This window comes from Gadus macrocephalus, chromosome 17 (genome assembly GCF_031168955.1).
Source record: "Gadus macrocephalus chromosome 17, ASM3116895v1".
In the NCBI taxonomy this organism is placed as follows: Eukaryota; Metazoa; Chordata; class Actinopteri; order Gadiformes; family Gadidae; genus Gadus; species Gadus macrocephalus.
This window is the reverse complement of record NC_082398.1, coordinates 9286915-9313771: the sequence shown is the minus strand read 5'-3', so window position 1 is coordinate 9313771 and position 26857 is coordinate 9286915. Positions and strand designations below refer to the sequence as shown.

Below are 26857 nucleotides of genomic sequence, written 5' to 3'. Positions count from 1 at the left end.
GCGTCCTTATTGGAAAACGAAACTTAAAGGCACCCAGTGCAACTTTCGTGGCTTAAAAATAAACATTCAATTTCTAGTCTTTTTTACACGTAGTAAGTTTCAATAACTCCATGCCATTACATACCGACATTTAAGCAGCAAAGATGAGACGTCGTTGTGTGGTGTTGGGAATAGCGCCGTTTAAAAGAACGGCGTTATGTAACGCCGTTCTTATTTCAGTAACGGGGTATTCTAACTAATTACTATTTCCGTCGTTACAACGCTGTTACCGTTACTGTACGAAAAATGAGTTTGAAAAATGAAATCCAGGCCCCATCCACACTAACCCGGGTAAATGTAAAAACGCCCATCCACAATGAAAAAGATCACCGTCCACACTATGGTTTTCATATCGTTTTCACAATGTTTTGCATCCACGTTCCACACAGAAATCATTTTGATAAACAGTTGTTGTCATGGTTACGTTACTCCGCCACCCCTCTCTGTTAAGATTACAGGCGCACGATCAGATGATATTCACAGTTGATCAGCTGGTTAATCGTTTCTGTCCAGAAACGCCGCTCCAAGTAGGCGACGGTTTGAACTGTCGTCTTTCGTTTTTTTATACCATCACTTAAGAACATTAAGTACAGCGCTCGCCTCCGGCGTTGAGCAACGATTATGTTTGACTCAATATGTCGAGTTGTTTCTGGAGATAAATAAGTACAATGTACAGAGAGATCCTCATTTGCATTTCACCTGCCATTCTTTTGATGAGCTTCTCGGTCTATAGCGCAAGCTTGCGGCAGTGTCATGGCAGTGTCATGGCAATCGAACGTCATCGTTTCTGAAAGCCTCCGTCTGTCCACACTACAACGCGAACCCATCGGTTTCACATTTATCCACCTCAGCGATCGTTTTCGAAAAGCATCGTTTTCAGCGTCGGAATTCTCTGTTTTAGTTTGGACGGAAGGACTAAACGGATGAATATTGATGCATTTGTAGATTTACCCGGGTTAGTGTGGATCGGGGCCTCAGTTGGAAGCATATCAGGGCCTTGAATGGGCAGTTCAACCATATAACACATTCAGGCCAAGTGAAAACTGCTCAGAAAAATCCAAATCTTTCACATATAGGAACTTTCTTTTTTTTTAAAGTAACGCAAATAGTTACTTTCCCTGGTAACTAGTTACTTTTATTATAGAGTAATTCAGTTACTAACTCAGTTACTTTTTGGAACAAGTAGTGAGTAACTATAACTAATTACTTTTTTAAAGTAACGTTCCCAACACTGGTGAGAACTGATACAAAATCGATAACAACAACAATGCCGCCATTTTCTTTATTTTTTGTAACCTACAATAAATAAAGCAGGCTTCCAGTCAATGGAAAAATGGCTTCTCCCCACCGGCGATTGTTGTTTACGATTTTCTTTGCTCCTTGAATGTCGATATGTAATGGTATGGAGTTATTGAAACTTACGTGTAAAAAAGACTAGAAATTGAATGTTTATTTTTCATTGAATGTTTACATAAAGTTGCACTGGGTGCCTTTAAGGCTGCGCACATTTTCCCGTCAAGTTATTTTTTTTATAGATCACATTTTTATTGATTTTTATTTTATTTTTTTTACCCCATAGGCCTGAACATGTTTGATCTATAAAGAGAAAATACATAGATGTTATAGCCTAGTCAAGTACATTCCTTAAGCTTCCATGAATGTTTTACAATGGAAAGTATCAAGGTATTTTGCTCTCCTGGGTATGATCAAACATTTAGCACAAAGCAATGCAAGATGTAAAAAAGATCAGTAGCTGATTTTCAGTATATTCGTTACTACTAATACTAGTTAGTAGTAACTAGTCTGCAAGCAATAGTTGACTATAAGACTAATTAGTCACATTACCTCTCACCTGTTGTCCTTTTTCCTCTCTTCGTCTTTTTCTGTCCTTCAATCTGTCTTCTTCAGGCCTTGATGATTCAATAACGACATACATTCACTATAGTAGGTCTATATGTAGTATAGACAATTGATATAATGTGTACAATATATTATATGCATGAAAACATTCATGTTGGTCTGTTGATAGTGAGTAAAACAGTTTGTTTTTGTGATGTGATCTAGAAGTGTGATATAGAAGTCACTTATCGCATGAGGAAATTCTGCAAGAGAAAAAGCAAACCTGAAACAGGGCTCAGCAATGCTGAACAGGTCTTACCATCCAAACAAACATACCACAGTTGTTGAAGCACCCTTGCGTTGCTAGGCCCTGAGGTGTGAACAAGGTATTTTCAATGGAAAAATGGCTTCTCCCCACCGGCGATTGTTGTTGTTTACGATTTTCTATCAGTTCTCACCACACAACGATGTCTCATCTTTGCTCCTTGAATGTCGATATGTAATGGTATTATATGTAAAATTATCTTCTTACTATAATAAATTATTTTATTATTGTAAAACGGCGTGGTCTCCCCCATTTCATGTTGCATGCTAGAGCGCGCTGGGGTTGCTTGCAACTCAATTGCATGAGGGCACACTGAAGACCAGCTAGGAAAGAGCTAGGGCCGTGGTCTGAAGTTAGATGCGGGGCTGCGCACGTTTATAAGAAACGCACTCATTGAAGTTTCGTTCTGAGTCACTGAGTTATGATGAAATCATGCAGGACCGTTGATCGCCCAAACCGCTGCTGATCGGATGTCTGATGGTGGCATGCGGTCGGACCACATACGGATACAGAGTTGATGACGCTAATATAGGCTACGCTTACTATTTGTACAGATCAATTGCTCACAGCCTATCTCCTGGCCCCTGGAGGAAGCTTGGCCTGAATGATGTCCGGGTGAGACATTACTTAATAGCATTTGCTAAAATGTTACTATTTTCTTGCCATTATTTTATTAAAATACCTTGTTCACACCTCAGGGCCTAGCAACGCAAGGGTGCTTCAACAACTGTGGTATGTTTGTTTGGATGGTAAGACCTGTTCAGCATTGCTGAGCCCTGTTTCAGGTTTGCTTTTTCTCTTGCAGAATTTCCTCATGCGATAAGTGACTTCTATATCACACTTCTAGATCACATCACAAAAACAAACTGTTTTACTCACTATCAACAGACCAACATGAATGTTTTCATGCATATAATATATTGTACACATTATATCAATTGTCTATACTACATATAGACCTACTATAGTGAATGTATGTCGTTATTGAATCATCAAGGCCTGAAGAAGACAGATTGAAGGACAGAAAAAGACGAAGAGAGGAAAAAGGACAACAGGTGAGAGGTAATGTGACTAATTAGTCTTATAGTCAACTATTGCTTGCAGACTAGTTACTACTAACTAGTATTAGTAGTAACGAATATACTGAAAATCAGCTACTGATCTTTTTTACATCTTGCATTGCTTTGTGCTAAATGTTTGATCATACCAGGAGAGCAAAATACCTTGATACTTTCCATTGTAAAACATTCATGGAAGCTTAAGGAATGTACTTGACTAGGCTATAACATCTATGTATTTTCTCTTTATAGATCAAACATGTTCAGGCCTATGGGGTGAAAAAAAAAAAAAAAAAATCAATAAAAATTTGATCTATAAAAAAAATTACTTGACGGGAAAATGTGCGCAGCCTTAAAGGCACCCAGTGCAACTTTATGTAAACATTCAATGAAAAATAAACACTCAATTTCTAGTCTTTTTTACACGTAAGTTTCAATAACTCCATACCATTACATACCGACATTCAAGGAGCAAAGATGAGACGTCGTTGTGTGGTGAGAACTGATAGAAAATCGTAAACAACAACAATCGCCGGTGGGGAGAAGCCATTTTTCCATTGACTGGAAGCCTGCTTTATTTATTGTAGGTTACAAAAAATAAAGAAAATGGCGGCATTGTTGTTATCGATTTTGTATCAGTTCTCACCACACAACGACGTCTCATCTTTGCTGCTTAAATGTCGGTATGTAATGGTATGGAGTTATTGAAACTTACTACGTGTAAAAAAGACTAGAAATTGAATGTTTATTTTTAAGCCTCGAAAGTTGCACTGGGTGCCTTTAAGCAAACTCTGAAGGCCAATTTCCACTGGAATCGGCACGGAAGCGGCACGGAAGCGGCACGGCAGCGAATCGCTCGCCGAAAATAATGGAAACCATTAAAGTGAACGTAGGCTATTCCACTGGATACGGCACCGGCACGGCACGGAACCGTATGAAGGTATTATTGTAGCAAAAGTCTTTAGCACCTGTAACTGCAGAATTTGAATGCGTACACTAAAGTCACAGTAAATTTGAAGTCGTATATATTTATTTTGCATGTGTACTCTAAAGTCACAAATGTGTAACAGTACATTTGTAGTCGTAAAAAAAATATAAATATTTTTTATACCATTGTAAACACAAAATAGGGTCTACGAGTACGCTAATCTGTGTTACAGGTGCACAAATCCTTTTGCTACAATTATTGCAGCGCAGTTGGTGCAAAACACATTCGCACACCCGTGTTTCATAATCTGAGAACATGCCCAAAAGGTGTGCATTCGTAAACCCAAATTTGAACAAATGCATCAGAAGTTGCACATCTGTGAACGCTATGTTAATTCAGCATTTTAATGAGCGAGCACAAAACCATTTTACAACTGCTCGAATCTGCTCCTGCAAGTCTCAGCTGTGGGGTTTTTTGCAGGTTGTTTTGCAACACCCCTAGGTGGTAAATGTGTAGCAAAAGTATTCGTATCCGTAGATGACAGAGCGTCCGTGAGCGGGACAAAATAGTCCCGCCCATAATTTCCTAATCCAATGAAAATCGCGTCCTACTGAACGGAGGTGGGTATCCTACATTATGTAAAATGAAATGACTTAGTTCAAGGGAATTCTCCCCAAAGTATTGCATTAACATTTCTGAATTTATGTTATGGCGACCATTAAAATACATTCAAGGACATTTGCGGCATGTTAATGAAATACTTTGGGGGGAATTCACTTGAACTAAGTCATTTCATTTAACATAATGTAGGATACCCATCTCCGTTCAGTAGGACGCCCTCTTCACTTCTCCAGAAAGAAACGTATCCCGTGCCGAGTATGCTGCGATCTTTATAGCTCCATGGCTGGCACGGGGTGGGTCCCAGTGTAATTTGAGAAATGCATCCCTGCCGGCGATTTTCATTGGATTAGGAAATTATGGGCGGGACTATTTTGTCCCGCTCACGGACGCTCTGTCATCTACGGATACGAATACTTTTGCTACACATTTACCACCTAGGGGTGTTGCAAAACAACCTGCAAAAACCCCACAGCTGAGACTTGCAGGAGCAGATTCGAGCAGTTGTAAAATGGTTTTGTGCTCGCTCATTAAAATGCTGAATTAACATAGCGTTCACAGATGTGCAACTTCTGATGCATTTGTTCAAATTTGGGTTCACGAATGCACACCTTTTGGGCATGTTCTCAGATTATGAAACACGGGTGTGCGAATGTGTTTTGCACCAACTGCGCTGCAATAATTGTAGCAAAAGGATTTGTGCACCTGTAACACAGATTAGCGTACTCGTAGACCCTATTTTGTGTTTACAATGGTATAAAAAATATTTATATTTTTTTTACGACTACAAATGTACTGTTACACATTTGTGACTTTAGAGTACACATGCAAAATAAATATATACGACTTCAAATTTACTGTGACTTTAGTGTACGCATTCAAATTCTGCAGTTACAGGTGCTAAAGACTTTTGCTACAATAATACCTTCATAGAACCGTCCCCAAACCGGCACTTCGTTTACGATACTTGCCTCTTCTATTTCTGAAAGTTGCCGGTTCGCTGCCGTGTCTCAGAACACGACTACAGCCAATCAGTTTGCCTTTGTGCATGAATATTCATGAGCTCACATCGATCCTTATGCAATTCACAGGGTATTGTAATATTATACAGTCTATCTATGGTATGGTATCAATAGCTAATCAGTGGCAAAGAAGAATTGAAAGTCCGCGTCGATGCCTCGCAAGTCCAGTGTCGCGAGTGGACGTTGCCATGACATCTAGAAATCATAGGTCTACCGTATTTAATGGGTTATGTGTATGGTTGATTATAAGGTAGGCCTATGTGTATATATATATATATATATATATATGTGTGTATATATATATATATATATATATATATATATATTGTATATTATAATGTATATTATAATGTATATTATAATATATATGGTTTGAATATAACTTGTGAATAATATTGTATAATTATGCACGTCTTGAGCCATCTGTCGGAACGTGTCCGTGCCGCTTCCAGTGGGGATTGCAGTATGGAACACAGCCGCTTCGCTGCCGTGGCGCTTCCGTGCCGATTCCGGTGGAAATTGGCCTTGACCCATGCGTACGCATGGTTTGGAGTACTGGCGACACAGAAGGTGTGTTGGTGAACTGAAGTCAGAAAGAAGAATTGTAGAGTGAACGATTATGTTTTATCATCGCCCTTCATAAATTTAATTTCAACCCGTATCATGTGTTAAATCTATGTAATCAGAATAATTTAAGTCAACTGCGTTATTTCTCAGTTATAACTCCAGAAGCATTTCCTTAGAATAGAAATGAAAGAAAAGAAAAGTCTCTATATTTAATCCCGTCACTCCATACTGTCCACTGACGGCGCGACTGCATGGAATAAAGCATCCGTCCAACATGTGTCAATAACATAATATTCTTATGTGACACTGTAAACACATAATCAAATGTCAATGAAATCCCAAGTGTGGAAAACCAAGCCACATGGCCTACTCCTCATCACAATCGTTATATTATTGTCCGTTCCTCTTGATGCTTTTCATGACAAATCAGGCATTAAAAAGGGGTCATGTTCAAAAACATTTACGTGGGTGATTACAAACTGATTATCCAAGGTGTTCTTGGTCAGTCTTATTACCGTAACCCTATAAATACAGCGGTGAGCCTCGTGCGTAATGTTGCACCATAGCACTGCTGGCATTGCTGGAGGATGGTTTCGGAGGGAGAGGGTCTTCAGGGACAATAACGATCTATTGGTAGATACAAATATGTACCTTTATGTCAGACCACTTCTTTTTTAATCCTGGGACTGCGCTCCGTGCCACTGACAGAGTTCACTGCTGCAGCAACATGTTGCAACTCACTCTGCTTTTTGTTGTTAGTGATCCCAATCCCGTGACCGCCGAACAAAACTACTTTTCGGGCCTCCACCTCACCCACACGTGTCTCCACTTCAACCTCCGCGAAATTTCGCTATTTTGCTTTTCTCAGTCCTTCTGCCATTGTTTCCGACAAGACATAATACTTGCATTTGAGTCTGTTTTATATGCAGATCGCATTCATGAGATCGATTGCATTGACCATTTATGGTTAAAAAGGGGCGTGTACAGGGCGGAACGTGAAGCTGATTCAGCTGCGCACACTTGTAAGCACTCTGTGATTTATAAAGCAAAGATTGCGTACGGTGTGCGTACGCAGGGTTTTATGAGTCTGAATATTTTTTGGCGCACGCAAAACTTGGCCTTTGGGCGTAGGTATAGGTTCTATATGACCACCTCCTCTCGCCATTGTCAAGAAACCAGAGCAGCTGTTTGGTGATGCTGGCTACCCGGACTTTGTACCCTTCCTGTTAAACCAATCGGAGCAAAGTGCTGTTACCTTTACGTTCTCTTATATTGCACTGTTGGAGGAGCCCAAGACTAAATAATTTCATTGCCAGCGACTACTCTGTAATTGTTGTGCATATGACAATAAAACCATATTCTCTTATATTGCACTGTTGGAGGAGCCCAAGACTAAAGAATGTTATTGCCATGACTGCTCTGTAATTGTTGTGCATATGACAATAAAACCATCTTGAATCTTGAATCTTATGCAACTTCCAAGCGCAAAGTGAAGGACTGACCTGTACAGATATATATTTTAATTAGCTAATTATTGGTGTCAACTTATTCACTATTGTGTGGAAGAATTAAACTTTACGTGTTCAGTTTAGCCTATAGTACTCAGTTGATATTACAGCTGGTTGGGATGTTTATTTAATGGTCTGTGAGTTAGTAAGAGAGTAATAGTTACTTTGTTAGTTAGTTAGCTATCCATCTTGTAGATTTAGGTTTTTTGATATCAACAAATGGAAGTTTCTGCAGGTGTAGCAACTATAGAAAACACTGCAAAGTTTTACCTGTTACAGGCCACTACAACAATATTATATTCTTAGTGGGTTTATATTGTCATCATGCTTTTGCTTACATAGCCATCAAATAATGATCATCTCTACATGAGGCCATGCATGACCTCTATCGTGAGCAGATTGGTATTTCTGAGATTAGGTGTACCGGTATATAAGACTGGCCGGGTGTGTTTTAGACAATGGAGGAGAATAAACTGCGACTATTTCTGGAACATTCTTTGAGGGGAGCTCTACATGGCGTGCACGCCCACACTTGCGTAGAATAATAACAATAGAGACCATACTATTACTGAGTTAGTGTGTGTGCGTGTGTGTGTGTGTGTGGGGGGGGGGGTTGTATGTGTGTGTGTGTGTGTGTGTGTGTGTGTGTGTGTGTGTGTGTGTGTGTGTGTGAGCGTAGTCGGATTAAGATACATGTGTTATCATTGTTGTTTTTGACTAATCTTTCATTTTAAATTTAATTCACGTTTATTTTCATAACCCTTTGTGCTGGGACATTAATGCACGTATCCCATGCCAATAAAGGCGAACCCTTTGCACTGCATTGTATGGGGAGGGAGACAGGAAGAGAAGGTATACTTTCTATCCAATCTTTCTGTTTGCAAATGGAAATAATAAATGCGGTTTGACCTTTGACTGGTGCGTCTGCGGCTCCTCTGTTGATATTTGCATAGTACGGACTAGACCAACATGCGCTCCTCCTCGGACGCCGCATCGGGTGCGCGCCCTCCGCCCTTTCATCTCAGACACAGTCGGCCAGGGACCTCCGTGCTTTATTAATGCGCGTGACCTGTCACTAAGCCGTGAGAAATTCGCGCGCGAATCGTGAATAATGAAGTCGACGCACGGGCCTATGACGCACCGGATCGGAGAGCACCTTCAGAGACGTAAAGGCAGTGTTAACGTTTGATTTAGTTCGTGAAACAACCCTTTAACTGGTTATGTGGTTGGGCTTCTTTTTTTACGAGACTTGTCGTGATGGTAATTGTGACTGTCTGAAGTCAGTCTGCCGTAGAAGCCCGTTTGTGGAGACGTCTCCACCCGTTGCTCCGCCGATGAAGGTAGTCATATTATTATACTCTTTCTTCGTAGTTCATACTTTTAGATACCCGATTCCTACTTTTAAAACCGCCATTGAAAACAATATTCTTTGTAAAAGACCAGGTTTTCTGAGTCTATCTCGTAAGGTTATGCTGAATCCATCCGGGTAACATTCGAGTATAAACTGTGATAAAATAAAGTTTGTTATATAGGCCTTTATATAAAGTTTGAGATTGTTAGGGGACTTTAGACAAACAACGACTCATGTATAAAGTTAAATAAAATCAGTAAAACCAACGCTCCGATGACAACGTGCGGACGGGTTTTCGCTAGGATTTGCGTAAAGCGTGCATCGCAGTCACATGCAGGTCTTTGTATTTATTTTTCCGTAGCGCCAATATGATATGAAGCAAAACTAAGGTATTTGTATTATTTTTGGCATGTGTGACATGTGTCTCAACCTAAGAGAGGGAAAGATAGCCTATATGTGGTGAACTAGAGACAAGGTGAACTTGCACTAATGCTGTCTGGGTGCGCCGCTCACATTTCTTTCTGCTGAGGTGTGTGGGTGGGTGGGTGTGTGTGCGTGTGTGTGTGTGTGCGTGTGTGTGTGTGTGTGCGTGTGTGTGTGGGTGCGTATGTGTGTGCCTGCGTGTGTGCCCGCGCGCGTGTGTTTTAATGAGAAGTATATCAACAAGCCAGTCGAGCAAGTTTCTACATAAAAGAGAAATGAGCCCCAACGCATTCATCATTACAATAGCATTAAGGCTGCGTTATCTATGGGTTTGCATCAGCGCTGTGGTTTAACGCAGCATATTTATATCCAACAAGGCTCCCATACAATCCCACTTCCCGTTCGGTGAGGTCAGGCTGTGGTTTGAATAAGGTGCCTCTGTGTGATTTTCAGGATAAAAAGCATTACGGTCAACGCTTCGTTCAGAGCTCTTTGTCTGCACAGCTCACCTCTGTTTTCACAGCAGGGCCGTTCCACCTTCCTGTGAGAGACCTCCAGAGGTCTCCTTCTCCAGCCCTCCGGCCGGCACAGCGACGTTGGGGAGCCCGGCCCTACGACGCGACCAGGGAGAGGGCTTTCTCAACACCATGGTAGACCCCTGAGCTGGTCTGTCTGGAGGCACTCTACCTAGGAGCACCTGCACTGAAGACCTGGGAAGACAAGAGAGAGAGAGAGAGAGAGAGAGAGAGAGAGAGAGAGAGAGAGAGAGAGAGAGAGAGAGAGAGAGAGAGAGAGAGAGAGAGAGAGAGAGAGAGAGAGAGAGAGAGAGAGAGAGAGAGAGAGAGAGAGAGAGAGAGAGAGAGAGAGAGAGAGAGAGAGAGAGAGAGAGAGAGACGTTGTATTCACAGTGTGATAATGTATTTTACTGTGTGCTGAAAGGACTGCACAAAGGACGACCAAGAGGGAGAGAGAGAGAGACAAGCAGACAGATAGACGGACAGGCTGCCAAACAGACAGACAGGACAGATACACAGACGGAGCAAACAGAAAGACAAACAGACAGACGGACATACAGAACTCCGAACAGAGAATGACTTTTACACCGGTGACCCTGACGAGGACAGAAAGACGGACACAGCGCGAGTTGGTCGCCCTGGACTGACGGAGAGACCCCCCCCCCAACCATGCAGGACAACTCTGGGGGACGGGACCCTCTCGGCGTCGTCACGCCAGGAAGGGACCTCACGGCCGACTCCGCCGGTGCCCCGGAGCTCGCTGGTTCGGCGAGTTCCGTAGAGGTGGGCGTGGCCATCACGGCGCTAGCTCTGGAACCCCGCGAGGCCCACCCAAAGGTGTCGTCGACGTCGCCCTCGACTCCGCCCACGGAGCCCGAAACCCCGGTTTCCACCCAGGCGTCTGATTGGTCGGAGGACGTCGCCCCACAAGTCGGGGGCGACCTCAATGCTTCCAGGGAGAAGGACGAAAATGACGGAAAAATTGTCGGAAGTGCCGGAAATTGCGTAAGAGACATAGAAGATGAAGAAGAGGAAGACGACGTGTGGGCCCGAGCGGAGGACGATGGCGACGGGGGAGGGCTGCACAGGAGGCCCTCGGGGGCCCACTCCTGCGTCCGATGCGGCCTGGACCAGGCGACGTGCTGCCGGTGTAACCATGGCAGCCTGGGCGGCGGCGGCTGGTCGGGGCGCAGCGTGAGCCTGTGCTGCTGCTACCGGGCGGTGAGCCGAGGCTTCCTGCGGTGCCTGGAGGAGACCCCCGCCATACTGCCCGGGCTGCTGCTCACCCTGCTCTTCACCATCACCATCATCATCCTCATCCCCACCATGTGCAAGGTGTGTGTGTTGTGTTTGTTTGTATGTTGTGGCAACCCCGTTCGTCGGCGCTTGGGATCACGAATGAAAACGCTCCAACAGGGCTCGGTGCAACGGGTTTATTGCCTGCAGCTCAAAAAGAAGAAATCATTAAGAAACTGAAATTCTTCCTCAATGGGGCAAAAAAGGGGGGGAGGCGTCTCCGGGTCCGGTCCGTCGGGGAGGTCGGCGTGGTTCTCGCTCGCGGCTTCTCCCGCTCAGTCCTGGGGAAGGAAGTGTTCCGGCGTGAAATGCGGTACGGTGCGTTCTTTCCTTACTGCGTCTCTCCAGCTCGGTTTCTTCCCCCGTCTGGCGCGTGCCCGGCCCTTAAATACCCTCTGTCGCCTCCTTCCGCCAGGCGACTCCGATGTCCATGATTGCCCGGGTTTGTGGGATGCGCGATCTAGCGCAGCCTCGCTGAACGGCACGTATCTCCCTCGGACTCCCTGTCCGCGGAGAGGGCGCTGTTCAGGGTGCTGGCGCGGTTCGTCCAGGCGCGACGGCGCGGGGTTGCCACCCGCTGTGTTGTTGTGTGTTTGTGTTACATTTACATTAACAATTAGGTGTGTGTGTTTATGTGGCCGTAGTTACTGTAACTATATTTGCATGCTTCTACGGGCACGTCGTTTGCATTCAGCGTCATAAAGCAACATTTGCATCTCAAACTTCCCCTCTCTCTCTCTCTCTCTCTCTCTCTCTCTCTCTCTCTCTCTCCCCCTTTCTCTCTCTCCCTCTCCCTCCCCCTATAGATCGTGGACGTGGGGGCCCTGGCGGTGGTGTGCGTGGTGCTGTGTCTGGGCTGCCTCCTGCTGGCGTGCCTGCCCTGGCTGGCCAGCGTGAGGCGCTGCAGCGGGGCGCTGGCCCTCTCCGTCTGGCTCATGCTCTACACCACCGCCCTGGTGTTCATCTTCACCGGGGGGCCTGTCCTCGCCTGGGAACAGGTAGGGGCCGGAGGGAGGGGGGAGAGAGGGAGGGAGGGGGGGAGGGGGGGAGAGAGAGAGGGAGGGAGGAGGGAAGGAGAGAGGCGAGAAGTAGAGAGAGGGAAAACAGGGAAGGAGTCTATGGGTAATGCTCTTCTTCTTTCCGGAACCATTAATATATTTTGTAACTTCTCCTTCTCTACTTCCTGGTGACCTCTCCGACATCCTCAACTCCAGGTGGCGTTCTTCCTCTTCCTCTCTCTGAGTGTGTACACCGTACTTCCTCTATCGCTGAGCTGGGCCCTCATCGTAGGCACGGCAACCAGCCTGTCGCACATCATCATCATCAGTACCTACGTGTCCGTCAAGCGCCCAGACACACCCCACCTGGTAGTACAGGTGAGGTGTGTGTGTGTGTGTGTGTGTGTGTGTGTGTGTGTGTGTGTGTGTGTGTGTGTGTGTGTGTGTGTGTGTGTGTGTGTGTGTGTGTGTGTGTGTGTGTGTGTGTGTGTGTGTGTGTGTGTGTGTGTGTGTGTGTGTGTGTGTGTGTGTGTGATTTGATTCATCCAGCAACTACCATCCTGACACAGTTTAAATCGAAAAGTTCAGGTTAAGGAAATTAAAAATATAATGGGAACAAGACAGAAGCTGTTATATGAGCAGAAACACAGTCCCTCTTACATTCTAATGTTACTTTTTGTTGCGCTGACATTTTGTCATCTAGGAAAAACAGTGTTATACCGGGAAATCAATTACAGTCTAAGATTCAATCAAAACACAAAGCTTTTATTAGGTTGATCATAATTATCAATAACTTGCCGAAGGCGAAGTGAATATAAATTACTCACCTCAGGCTATTCCCTCACGGAGCCTGAGGTGAATAATTGTTTTAGTATATACTACATGTGAACACACCAAAAATATACAAGATAACACTTTTTGGCCGGGATTTATTGGTTTTTATTAGCGGTTTATTTGTTTTTATTAGCGTGACGAGACGACATTTTGCGATGAAAACAATATCCCAAGTTTGAGATCGCAATCATGGATATTGCCTATTATATTGCCCAATGTAGTGAACCAATCAAATTGCGCCATCTTAGGAGGTTCACGGGTAGTATATACTAATATAGGCTATTGGTCTGTTCTGCTGTTGGTCACTTACGTTGACATTATCTGTGTTGATATTTAAAAATGTATTCTCTCTTCTCCTTCCCTCCATTTCTCTTCCTCCTTCCTCCCTCCTCCCTCCTCCCTTCCTCCCTCCTCCCTCCTCCCTCCTCCCTCCTCTCTCCTCTCTCCTCTCTCCTTTCTCCTCCCCTCCTCTCTCTGCTCTACCTCCACATCCCGCCTCCTCCTCTCCCTCTTATCCTCTCCCCTCCTCCTCCTCCTCCTCCTCCCCCCCCCACCCCCCCTCCCGTCTCCCGTCTCCCTGTCTAGCTGGTGGCCAACGCAGTGATGTTTGTGTGTGTGAACGGCGTGGGGCTGTTCCACCTGTGGATGACGGAACGCGACCGGAGGATCTCCAACCAGAAGAGGGAGGAGTTCAGCTGCATACGCAGCAAGAAGGAGGTCACCAAGTACCAGCAGGTCAGCACCTCCCAGCCCACACACTGAAACCAAGAGCACATACTAGATGTTATCTTTAGGTTTGAATTGTTTCATGTTTGGTATTGTTATATTGTTACGCATTTGAATGGTTGTATTGTAATATTGGTGAATTGTTGAATTATGTTTATGCTGATTTGCTGATTTGCTGTATGGTTGAAGGGTTGATGTGACACTTTCTTTATGTTTCTATGGTTGACTGTTCGAATTTTGGCAGACACCCCATTGTTATTCTTCTTAATGTAGACATTCTAAAATTAAATAGTTAACAATTTATTTTTTTAACATTTTCAAATAGTTTTCAAATGTATCTCTGCATGTGTCGCTATAGGAGCAGCTGCTTCTGTCGGTGCTGCCACGCTACATCGCCCTGGAGCTGAAGACGGAGGTGGTGAAGCGCCTGTCCAAACCCAAGGCGTGCCAGGGGGACACCAACACCTCCAACAACTTCCACAGCCTCTACGTCCGCCAGCATAAGGACGTCAGGTGACCTGCGTCTCCACGGCAACGCCATCCGCCAGAGACATCCCTGAAGGGCAGTTGTCCTTCAGGGACAAGATCCATGTTTTATTTTGAAGTTAAATGTTTTATTTAGAAGTTCCATGTTTTATTCTGAAGTTTCGTGTTTTATTTGGAAGTTACATGTTTTATTTTGAAGTTACATGTTTAATGGGGGGGGGGGGTCGCGTTGTCCTACGGTGAGGGTTTCGTATAATTTAGTTAATTAATTAAGGGCGCCACCAGTGGGCACCCCCGACCCATTTGCCGGTCTCCCGTACGCGAGCTCCCGCCCCCTCTCATTCCTTATTGGTGGAAAAATTTGCCACCAAAAGTGTGTTTTGGTGGCCCGAAATGACGTCAAACGCGTCATTTGACGTCATTTCGGGAGAAAATTTGATGAGAAAAAATGGGCCAAGGGGAGACTGGTTTAGACTGATATTTATTTATATATTTATTTATATTACAATAGCGATTTTATAATGATAGAACGCCGGTTCTAAATGGGTGAAGTATCCCTTTAACTTTAGGCCTTCTGTCTGCCTGTTTGTGTGTCTCTGCTAACTTGTCTCTCTCTCTCTCTCTCTCTCTCTCTCTCTCTCTCTCTCTCTCTCTCCCTGTAGTATTCTGTATGCAGACATCGTGGGCTTCACCAAGCTGTCCAGCAGCTGTACACCTGAGGAGCTGGTGGTCGTCCTCAACAAGCTCTTCGGACGCTTCGATGACATCGCGAAGGTACGGCTGATGATGTCACTGAGCTTCTCAGAGACGCACTCGTGATGAAGTTGAGGAGAAGCGCTTGTATTCGAGGAGGGAGTTGTGAAAGGGGGTGTGCCCTTTGTGCTTCTCTCTCTGTAGAAGAACGAGTGCCTGCGCATCAAGATCCTGGGGGACTGTTACTACTGTGTGTCGGGTCTGCCGGACCCCACGTCCTCCCACGCCAGGAACTGTGTTCAGATGGGCCTGGACATGTGCACCGCCATCAAGTCAGCCCCACTCACTCACACATGATCAGTAGTCGGTCCACACGGGTTGATCCATCACCTAAACATGAACCGCTCACAAGCCAGTCTATCACCTCTTCTTTGCGGTTGGGTTCCACTTGTTTTCTTCTCCTCCTCTCCTTTCCCTTCCTCTCCTTTCCTTTCCTGTCCTCGCCCCCTATCTCCTCCTCCTCTCCTTTCCTCTCATCCTATCATCTCCTCTCACCTCCGTTCAACTCCTCTCCTCTCTTCTCCTTTCCTTTCCATCTCTTCTTCTCCTCTCCTCTCCTTCTCCAGTCCTCTCCTCTCTTCTACTCTATTATGTATATTATATATACGTATATATATATATATATATATATATATATATACCATCCTCCTCTTCTCTCCTCATCTTTCCTCCTGCCAACAATCGTATATTCTGCTTTTGGACGTGAATATCTTAAATGATGATGATTACAGTGTCTCTTACTGTACATCCTGTCACCTCCTGCCTCAGTACTTTCCCTGGTGTCTGGACGACCGCGTTATGAAGGTTCCCCGTTGTGTCTCTCCCTCGCAGTAAGCTACGCGAGGCCACCGGGGTGGATATCAGCATGCGGGTCGGAGTTCACACCGGCAACGTGCTCTGCGGTGTGATTGGCCTACAAAAGTGGCAGTATGATGTTTGGTCACATGACGTGACGTTGGCCAATCACATGGAGTCGGGAGGACTTGCTGGGTAAGATGATATACGATGTTTGACTAAATAATATAATATTCAAAATATGTTTAGATGTTTTATATGATAAAAAATGGCTGAATCAGATGGAATAATTCCGATTTACTGTTTAATTTATATTACTATAAAAAAAAGTAGACTAAAAAATATATAAAAAAACCTGACCCGGGCGGTTTTTTACCAACTAAAAAACTGACAGGGTGGTTTTGTCAAGTTCATTCTAGAGCAGAATGTTCTAGAGCCAACGTTGCCAATCGGTTACCGTATCAAAGTGGTTTGACTATGCTACAGTAGCCGCGTTTACATGGCAGATCTATGCCGCATAGATTTCTATGCGGCATAGATCTGTTCCTAAAATGTGTTCCGAATGAACTGTATACATGGCAGTAACAAAAGTGTCCGTTATGTCTCTCGCGCACACCTGACACGTCTCTGGACCGGCGGCGACATAATGTCTTATCACTATCGGGGATTTTAAATTTGATTTTAATGAAAGCACAGCAGGAGAGAGCTTTTCTCTGCCTGCTCCTTCAATTAAGAAGGAGGAGGACAGCGCAGCAACGTCAATTTCTCGTCAGATCTTTATATTTACCCTAAGCGCCGCCGCAAACAAGAGGAAGTTGGATGCGAGTCCGCAGCCAAGACTGGTGGGAGAGAGTGGTCTTACGGGAATTTAGTGTGTCGGTTACAATGTCGAGGATGAGAAAATTAGCCCTTGTTTTGGCGTTAGATGACAACGACGAGGATAACGATGAACCCTCCCGTTTGTGGGTGCATGACATAAACCGGGGACGGCAGCAGTACGGGGCGTTTCATAGTTGTATTCAGGAGCTACGGTTTGATAATGTCCCAAAATCCCACCGATCGTCCTCCAGATACTCTCCTTGTGATATATGTTGTGGTATAACTTGTTGGTCATGTCATATAACTCAACATGTTCACTAACAAGAACAACAAGTTTCTCCGTCGGGAAAGTCTTGGTTTGGGTCGCCATTCTTGAATTTCCAACGTTTTTCCTAGTGACGTAGGTTCTCGTTCATTGGTCAGCTGTCAAAAAACTGCCTGACGTCGGGTGCTTTTTCTTGGCGAGTTGAATTTATCCCAACTTGAAAACCACCCAGAGCAGTGAAAAAAAACCGCTGGCAGCGGTGTTTTTAAAAGCACCCAGGATGTTTTTACAAAAACACCCTGTATCATAGGAATATAATGTAAAACATCCACCCGCACCTGAAAAAAAAACTGCCTGTGTGAACACCCCCTAAATTAACATCCTTTTTTTTCAATGCAATGTTTGCTTATCTTATAGTGTTGTTTTATTATTATTATTATCTTTATAATTATGACAATTTATCAACGCCATGTTGAGGGTATTACACCATCTTCAAACTAATGAACCGTTCCATTTTGCAGCCGAGTGCACATCTCTGAGGAAACCATGAGGCACTTAAACGGGATGTACCAAGTGGAGGACACAGACGGGGGCGCCAGGGACGCTCTCCTCCAGGGCAGGAAGACTTACCTGGTGACTGACCCCCACAAGAGGAAAGCAAGGAGGCCTTTTGAGGTAGGTCAATAATAGTGTCTGTGCCTCACTGCGGCCCTCCTTAAGGGTTTCAGCACAAATCATTTTGTTTAACTGCTAGAGTGAGACCAATTACTACCAATTTAAAGTGTGCAAATTGAAAATTAAGGATACGTTTCTTCTGTAAACATTCCTTGGGGGACCTTACTATTTGTGTAAAAGTGTCCCGTGTAACAGCGGCAGCCATGGCTCTACAGTGCGCCCATTTCACTCGCATTTGCGAGCGAATATTTCGGCGTGCGAACGGGAAAAACCAAACAGGAGCACGCGTGCGAGTGACTTCTCCACAGCGCACTATACTTTGCGTTCACACCAAACGCGAAGGGACGAAACGATTCCATTTGCAGCGCGACACTTTTGCCCGGCACGGGCGAGCGCGTTCACGTGGATTTCAGGTGGATTTGCAGCACGCCACTTTTGCTCGAGTTGAAATATTTAAACTTTGCCGCGACATTCGCGTGATGACAGCCAATCAGCGTTCAACATTGTGGCCACTGAGTGACGTGCGTAACGTAACAGCCAATCAGTTTTCAACCGGCCAACCGTTCCCTGCAGTGCAGTCCGGGGTGAACCGCAGAATGGAGGAGAAAGTGATTGTTGCCGTTTGCGACTCCCCGAGCTCTATATAGAACAGTATATAATATAATATAATTGTTTTGTATACATAATTTCACGGCCAAAAGCTCTGTGCGCCTCCGGGTGGCCGTAGCGTGGGAGGCGCTACGGGAGGGTTTAGCGGGGTTTGTTTACCTACGTTGCTATGGTTACCAGTCTTGTGTGTTCCACGGTTTATTAGGTATCTAAATCGCTGTCTAATCTATACTTCATTCACTGCCTCTTCCGTGGTCATTACAATATTATGAATAGACTGCGTGGAGAAAGTTAATGCTGTTACTGTAGTCTATAAAGTCTCCAAATTCAACCCCTGACTGGTTGAAGGATTTCGGGTGGCTAGTTTATGATGCTAAGAACATGAAAATGTTCTGTACATTTTGTAAGGAAGCCCCATTGGCAATGGCAAGCTCCTCTCTGTTTATAACGGGGAACCCTAATCTGAAACGCGATGCTGTGGTGAAACACATCGAGTCCACTAGGCATTCTCGCTGTCCTGATTTCTATATAAATCGCACCCAGCCCAATAACCCTGGTACGGTGGAAGCCGAAATTGGTGCTGTTTTGTGTAGCATAAATGTTATCTTGTCTTAACATAGCGTCCCATGCTAACATAGCGTCCCATGCTACCATAGAGTCCCATGCTAACAGAGCATGAGATCCACCATCGGCGTGCTCTTGCTGTGTTAGCGTTAGCTCCTGCTCATGGCCCTGTGTCCCCCCCCCCCCCCCCCCCCCTCCCCGGGCTGTGCAGAGCAACTCCCTGGGAGCCAGGGGGACCAAGCTACGGGCGTCGGTGCGTATGTCCCAGTACCTGCAGTCCTGGCAGACCATCCACCCCTTCGCCGACCTCAGCAACCCTGAGGCCGCCGCCCTCCAGCCCCGCCTCCGGCCCACCCGGGCGTCGGCCACCCGGGCGCTGCCCGACCTGCAGGTTCTGCTCATCACGCACTATCCACTCCTTCAGTGTTCATTAGTTCATGTTGCTCTTGGTGTATTATCTGTGATTGCTCATTATGGATTATTCATAACTTGTTGTGTATAATAATCTACAGTAAGATATTATAATAAAGAATAACTTAGCAAATGCTTATTAGTTAGGAATTTATTTATTTGCTTGTTAATTGGTTGATTCAGTGATTGGTTAACTGTTTGGTGGATTAACTAATTCACTTCATGTTTGCTCAAAGGAAGGACCGCTGGAAAACAAACTGCCAGTCAGGTAAGAGCTCAACCATGGTTACGAAGAATTCCTCCCTCCACCATCAACCCCAAACCAAACTTCGTAATGTACAGGGTGGTAGGTCTTGATGAAGCTTGTTCAAACTGTTTTTGGTCCTCAGTGTGCAGATGGAAGATGTCCGAATCGCCCGGGCATCCCTGGACACGGTGGAGTGTGCAAGGTGAGGTCTCTCTGTTCAGCGCCTGCTACTACTGCTGTTGTTCCTCTTGGGTTGGTTATTTAATATCAAAGAGAACGGGAGTAGATACACAATATAATCAATAAATAATTATATTGTATGTTGTATGTCTGTATGTCTGTATGTTGATATATGGTACATTATTATGGATATATTAATGTAAAGATAAGTTTTCATAAATGTTGTGTGTCGTCATTTAGTCCAAAGAGATTTACCTTGACTACAGAGACAGTTCATTATGAAGCAAGTACAGGTTACGGGACATTTTGCTCAAGTATGCCTACAGGGACACTGTGGACAATGGGGTTCAAACCATCAACCTTTAAGTGTTGTGTGTGTTTGTAGGAGGAGGACAAATAAGCTGAACTGGCTAACGTTGTGGTTTAATGACATTGAGCTCGAGAAACAGGTAAGACTTTGTGTTTATACCACTATAAATATATTGTTATAGTGTTATGATGGTGTTATTTGTAATGATCCCCTAAAAGCACTGTTTGTATGTGTGTGTGTGTGTGTGTGTGTGTGTGTGTGTGTGTGTGTGTGTGTGTGTGTGTGTGTGTGTTAGTTTCGTCTCTCTGAGGTCTCTGGTCTTCATCACTCCATGGGATGCTCCGCTTTCATCTTCATCACTATGTTTACTGTCCAGATGCTGGTCTCTGAGCTGTAAGCCCCGCCCCCTCTCACTCCCTCACCCTATCGTCTGATAGCTATATCTCCTACGCGGGCGTTACCACACATTCTTTGGGAGTGTCTGTTTCCGCAAACACTGAGGAAAATACATATCATTACCTCCAATATACAATAGAAAACATGTTAGGTATGCATTTCCGGTGCCTAAGAAAAGTGTGTGACCTTGGTTTTGCCTGTGTTTATAAACTTGTTTTAGGTATGTGATTTTAACCCTTTGGAAGCTATCCTATTTGCGACTACTGTAAAAGGCATGATTCTTATTAGGTGTATTTAAAGTCAGTAAACTGTTGACATTTAGTAATGGACCAAAACACAACGAAGTGGAGGATCAGCCACTAGTTCAGAGAGATCGCAGAACATTCCTTTAAATGTGAATTCAAGTAGTCAACGTAGTCCTCAAAACAATGTACCAAATGTGCACTTTTTTTATATCTTAATATCATCAAGTATGGGAGGGCTCTCATAAGAACCCCACCAACGTCCCCTCCCTGGCCACTCTTCTGCGACCCGATATGCAGATCAGCCGACCCCAAAGGGCTCTTGGCCCCCAGGTTGGGAGCCAGTGTGTGCTCGTCTTCTGTGCTGAGGCCATGACTCTCCGTCTGGTTGCAGGAACTTTGTGATGGCGGTGTCGTACGGGGTCACCTTCTCTGTGGTCATCCTGCTGCTGGCCGTGGTGTTCACAGGATACCTGGAGGTACAGACCGGATTACAGGAGAACGCCCTCGATGGTGACAGAGGAGGGGATTACAGGACAAAGGATTGGAGTAGATTGCGATAACATTGAGTTGATTTAGAAGTGCAATGCAATTCGATCACATTCCATTAATTTATAGCACATTGCAACAGGATGAGGACATTCGATTAGATTAGATAACAGTTCATTGAATTAGAGCAGATTAAGACTAGATCTCATCACATTCAACTGGGCTACATAACAGACTAGATTCTAGTTTTGTTAGAGTTGATTGAGATCAGTTTAGATAAATAAAAGAGGTGCTACATGTACATGCTTGTGGATATTTTATTGTCACACATATATGTTCGCTGTTAGTATGTTTGTGTGCATGTCTTCACTATGTGTGTGTATGTTTGTGCATGCGGGTGTGTATGTATGTGTGTGTGTGTGTGTATATGTATGCATATGTGTGTGTATGTGTGTGTGTGTGTGTGTATGTGTGTGTGTTTGTGTGTGTGTGTGTGTGTGTGTGTGTGTCTGTGTGTGTGTGTGTGTGTGTGTGTGTGTGTGTGTGTGTGTGTGTCTGTGTGTGTGTGTGTGTGTGTGTGTGTGTGTGTGTGTGTGTGTGTGTGTGTGTGTGTGTGTGTGTGTGTTGTGTCCCAGCGTTGGCGCTCCAAGATGCCGGTGGGGATCCAGTGGTTCTCGGGGCTGTGGCGGGGTCTGTCCTCCAGGGCGGCGCTACGACTGCTGCTGCTCAGCCTCTTCCTCCTCGTCATCCTCCTCATGGCCTTCCTCAACATGGTGAGATGCATATCTGTCTGCCTGTCTGTCTGTCACGCTCTGTCTGTCTGTATCTCTGACAGTCTGCCTCCCTGTCTGTCTTCATCTCTGTCTGCCTCCCTGGCCTGTCGGTCTGTCTGTGTCACCGTCTGTCTGTCTGTCTGTCTGTCTGTCTGTCTGTCTGTCTGTCTGTCTGTCTGTCTGTCTGTCTGTCTGTCTGTCTGTGTCACCGTCAGTCTGCCTGTCTGTCTGTCTGAATGTCTGTCCATCTCTCTGTCAGTTTATCAGTATGTCTCTTCTCTGTCTGTCTGTCTGTCTGTCTGTCTGTCTGTCTGTCTGTCTGTCTGTCTGTCTGTCTGTCTGACTGCCTTCCTGCCTGTCTGTCTGTCTGTCGGCATGTGAATATCCTCCCTCCCTGTTGTCTTCTCCTAGATCTTCATCAGCGGTGATAATTGTACGTCTATCACCAGCAGACCAGACCTACATGACCTCAACCTCCACACCTACGTTGTAAGATCTGTCTCTAAACTGCTATCATCTTTTTTCTCTATATATATACCAACAGACAATTTGACTGGAACTACTTAGCAGGTAGTTGTTTTATTGAGTTTAAGATATTAAGTGATTTATATCCGATGATCCATGGCTGCCTTTGTGAATGTCGATTAATCGATCATTCGTTAACACCACCCACCGATTATTCGACCATGACAAATTGTTAGTTATTCACATCCCTAATTACTTTATCTCCTTGTCTCTATGCAACTCTACCTTCATCTCTCTGTCCCTCTCCCTCCATGTCTCTCTGTCCCTCTCCCTCCATGTCTCTCTGTCCCTCTCCCTCCATGTCTCTCTGTCCCTCTCCCTCCATGTCTCTGTCCCTCTCCCTCCATGTCTCTCTGTCCTTCTCCCTCCATGTCTCTGTCCCTCTCCCTCCATGTCTCTCTGTCTCTCTCCCTCCATGTCTCTGTCCCTCTCCCTCCATGTCTCTCTGTCCCTCTCCCTCCATGTCTCTCTGTCCCTCTCCCTCCATGTCTCTCTGTGTCCCTCTCAGTACTACCTGTACTGCTGCCTCCTGGCGCTGCTGGCGGTGGTGGTGTTTGTGAGGATGTCTGCGCTGTTCAAGTCGTTCCTGCTGACCCTGGCCGTGGTGGTCTACTTGGCTCTCTTCCTGCACGTCTACGCAGAGAGGGCTCACTGTCTGGTGATGTTGCACTACAAACTCACCAGGTAGGAGTCTGTACACATGCACACACACACACGCGCACGCATGCACTGATGCACACACACAAACACAAACGCACACAAACGCACGCATGCACGCGCACACACACACACGCACACAGACACCGTATCAGATACACATACACACACATTATGTTTTATGACCAAAAACAAAGTAATCGAGTGTGTGTGTGTGTGTGTGTGTGTGTGTGTGTGTGTGTGTGTGTGTGTGTGTGTGTGTGTGTTAATGTGTGTTAATGTATAGGCCTGGTATACTGAAGGACCCTCAGATCATGTCAGGAATCTGGCTGGTCATGTTCTACTTCACATGTCTTGTACTCATCAGACAGGTAAGGTCTCTCTCTCTCTCTCTCTCTCTCTCTCTCTCTCTCTCTCTCTCTCTCTCTCTCTCTCTCTCTCTCTCTCTCTCTCTCTCTCTCTCTCTCTCTCTCTCTCTCTCTCTCTCTCTCTCTCTCTCTCTCTCTCTCTCTCTCCCACTCCCTCCCTCCCTCCCACTGAGTCCCCCCTATGTCTCTCTCCCTCAGGACGAGCTGTCCAGCCGGGTCGAGTTCCTGCTGGGTCGGTGCTTCCGGACGGAGCAGGAGGAGATGGAGACCATGGAGAACGTCAACAAGCTGCTCCTGCAGAACGTCCTGCCGCTGCACGTGGCTTCCTACTTCATGGGCAAGGCTGTATGCAATCAGGTAACCACGGTGACGCCTTAATAACCACAGCTCAACAACAGGTAGTGGAGGATCAAAGGAAGGGCTCAGTGTCAATATGAGGTCAACATTATGTCCTTTCTGACCGTGATATTTAAAAATATAAAATGGCAGAATAAAAATAAGTGGCCATTTTAAGTGCTGTGATAGTATATATTGTATAATATATTATAACATGAGAATTATAGGTCAGTTCCGGTAACAAAATAACAAAATAAAAATCCTGTCAAAAGTTAATCTTTTAAAACCAACTGCGAGCCATTCGTACTAAACCACAATGAGCACTATCACTTTGTCTTCTCCTTTTTATTCAACAATTATTTATTGTTGTGTTCTACATACTCCTTGCTGTGTTGTCTCCAGGACCTGTACAGCCGTTCGCGTGACTGCGTGTGCGTGATGTTCGCCTCGGTGCCGGAGTTCAAAGAGTTCTACAGTGAGAGCATGGAGAACCGAGACGGACTGGAGTGCATCCGCTTCCTCAACGAGATCATCTCCGACTTCGATGAGGTGCCTCACCTCGCACTAGAGCTGAACGCTGCCATCAACCAAAGATTAGCCAGAAATGAACCAGAGCTCAACGCCAACCTCTCCTGCATCTCCCCCTGTCGCCTCAGTTGCTGTCCAAGCCCAAGTTCTGCTGCGTGGAGAAGATCAAGACCATCGGGAGCACCTACATGGCCGCCGCCGGCCTAACCAATCAGGAGGAGGAGAAGCCCAAGGTAGGCTGGTGGAGGTTTTGTACTGGTTTGACGATGAGGTTACTGCCATCAATTGTGATACAGCATCATCAATATGTTAGCATTAACATTTATCTTAGGTCACACGTTAAATATAAGGTCTACTTTACTGTAATGTTCAACTAATTCGATTCAGTTGGATTACATGCATTTAATTTTTTCAAGCTCTGATCAAACGCCACCTTCTTTATGCGGTAAACGTTGTGCTATCTTCCCCCCCCCCCCTGCAGGCGGTGGACATGTTTCACAGCAACATGCGCTCCATGGTTGAGTTCGCCATGGCCCTGATGGCCAAGCTGGAGCTGCTCAACACACACTCCTTCAACAGCTTCAAACTGCGTATCGGTCAGAACACGTATCTATTGATCCTAACAAACAAACACACAAATACAAAATAAAAACGGTCAACCTGGCACTGTGTGCTAATGATGTTCTCATGATGTCTTCCGCCACCCCTCCCGGGCTGAACCAACTGACTCTCTGAGTCTCTGTCTTGTGTTGTGTTGACCTGGCAGGAATAAACCATGGGCCAGTGATCGCGGGGGTGATCGGAGCCCACAAGCCCCAGTACGACATTTGGGGCAATGCAGTCAACGTGGCCAGCAGAATGGACAGCACTGGAGAACTCAACAAGATACAGGTCATTTATAACGTCTCTCTCTCTCTCTCTCTCTCTCTCTCTCTCTCTCTCTCTCTCTCTCTCTCTCTCTCTCTCTCTCTCTCTCTCTCTCTCTCTCTCTCTCTCTCTCTCTCTCTCTCTCTCCAGTAACATCTACAGATATATGTTTCAGTTTAGTCTGGTCAGAGAGTGTATGGAATACTCTGTATGTATGATTTATTATGTGTTCATAAACCCTACGAGGTAGCAGGATAGGTTGCTCTGTCTACACCTCAGTCTGTCGTCTTGCGCTCTCGCTCTCTCTCTCTAAGCTAAACTCTCTCTCCCTGGTCCGCGAAGGTCACGGAGGAGACTGCGGAGGTGGTCAAGGCTCTAGGCTACGGGGTCACTCTACGCGGGGTGATTAATGTCAAGGGCAAAGGTCAACTCACCACTTACTTCATCAACACCAACTAATAAATTCCCCGGTCCTCCCCCCAGCCAATCACAGCACTGCCAGCTGATCATGTGATTATGTGGCCGTGGAAATTAACTGAGTCTGATAGGCTGAACCTCCCATCAGGTGGTGGGGCTTGACATTCCCACCATGAAACCGGAAAGCGGGATAGACTAGTGGTCAGGGGGTTCGACTTCCAGCCAGGAGGTTTTGGGTTCGGACCCCACTGACTGCAGCCTTGCCTGTAGGCATCCAAGACAAGATGCCCCCTTGAAGCTGAATTCCCATGAAGCTGAATTCACCTTCTGCGTCCCACAACGGGTGAGAGCCGCCCAGCGACGGTGCGGCACCGCGCGGCGCTGCCTGCATACATGCTCTCACCTCAGGGGAAGGGGAAACGCATGCTGTAAAGGCATCATATCCACGGGAAAAAAATATGCTATAATATCGTTTAAATGCAATTCTGAGAAGCGGTTGGAGTGCGGAGGTGCCGGACGAAGATGTGAGACTGGGCCTTAACCCCTACCTGCTCCCTAATGACATGTATCTGAATTCACTGAATGTCACTTTGAGTAAAAGCATCTGCTAGATAGTCAATTGGACTGTGAAATGATGTTATATTGCTGCCTTAAGAAAATGTATATTTGAAGCATAATAATGTCGTTCTTTATAATAGAGAGGGTATGTGTTTGTTTATGTTTTGCTCTGATATGACGAATGTAAAGCCTGATAAATATTGAAAAGCACAGCTCTTTTATTACACATTACACATAAAAATACGTTTTTAGTTTATTTTCGGTTTAGTGCAATTGATGAAAAAAATTTCAGTTATGGTTTCAAACATTCAGGAAGTCTTGCACGTGAATATTCGAATAGTTTACTCCAGCTTCTAGGCATAGTATTTTTCTACTTTTATTTATGAATGTAAAATAATAATAATAAATATATTATACTTAGATTGTTTCGGTGTGTGTGTGTGTGTGTGTGTGTGTGTGTGTGTGTGTGTGTGTGTGTGTGTGTGTGTGTGTGTGTGTGTGTGTGTGTGTGTGTGTGTGTGTGTGTGTGTGTGTGTGTGT

General features: G+C 45.2%; 1 protein-coding gene across 2 annotated transcripts; it reads left to right on the top strand.

Moving 5' to 3' along the window:
• The first annotated feature begins 8891 nt into the window (after nucleotides 1–8891).
• LOC132475706 (adenylate cyclase type 2-like) lies at nucleotides 8892–26739 on the top strand. Of its 2 annotated transcripts, none has more exons than XM_060076973.1 (26): nucleotides 8892–9244; nucleotides 10205–11534; nucleotides 12296–12487; nucleotides 12704–12865; nucleotides 13907–14056; nucleotides 14406–14560; nucleotides 15196–15307; nucleotides 15431–15558; nucleotides 16118–16276; nucleotides 17687–17840; nucleotides 19225–19404; nucleotides 19661–19692; nucleotides 19814–19873; nucleotides 20237–20300; nucleotides 20457–20554; nucleotides 21194–21278; nucleotides 21924–22061; nucleotides 22473–22550; nucleotides 23095–23270; nucleotides 23530–23614; nucleotides 23810–23968; nucleotides 24350–24496; nucleotides 24604–24708; nucleotides 24957–25071; nucleotides 25242–25366; nucleotides 25685–26739. In XM_060076973.1, exons 2-26 carry the CDS (start codon nucleotides 10863–10865, stop codon nucleotides 25799–25801), a joined length of 3648 nt encoding a protein of 1215 aa, XP_059932956.1. In that variant the 5' UTR covers nucleotides 8892–9244; nucleotides 10205–10862; the 3' UTR covers nucleotides 25802–26739. The 2 variants fall into 2 exon arrangements, with proteins under 2 accessions (XP_059932956.1, XP_059932955.1); XM_060076972.1 differs by having other exon boundaries at nucleotides 10202–11534.
• Nucleotides 26740–26857: the final 118 nt, after the last annotated feature.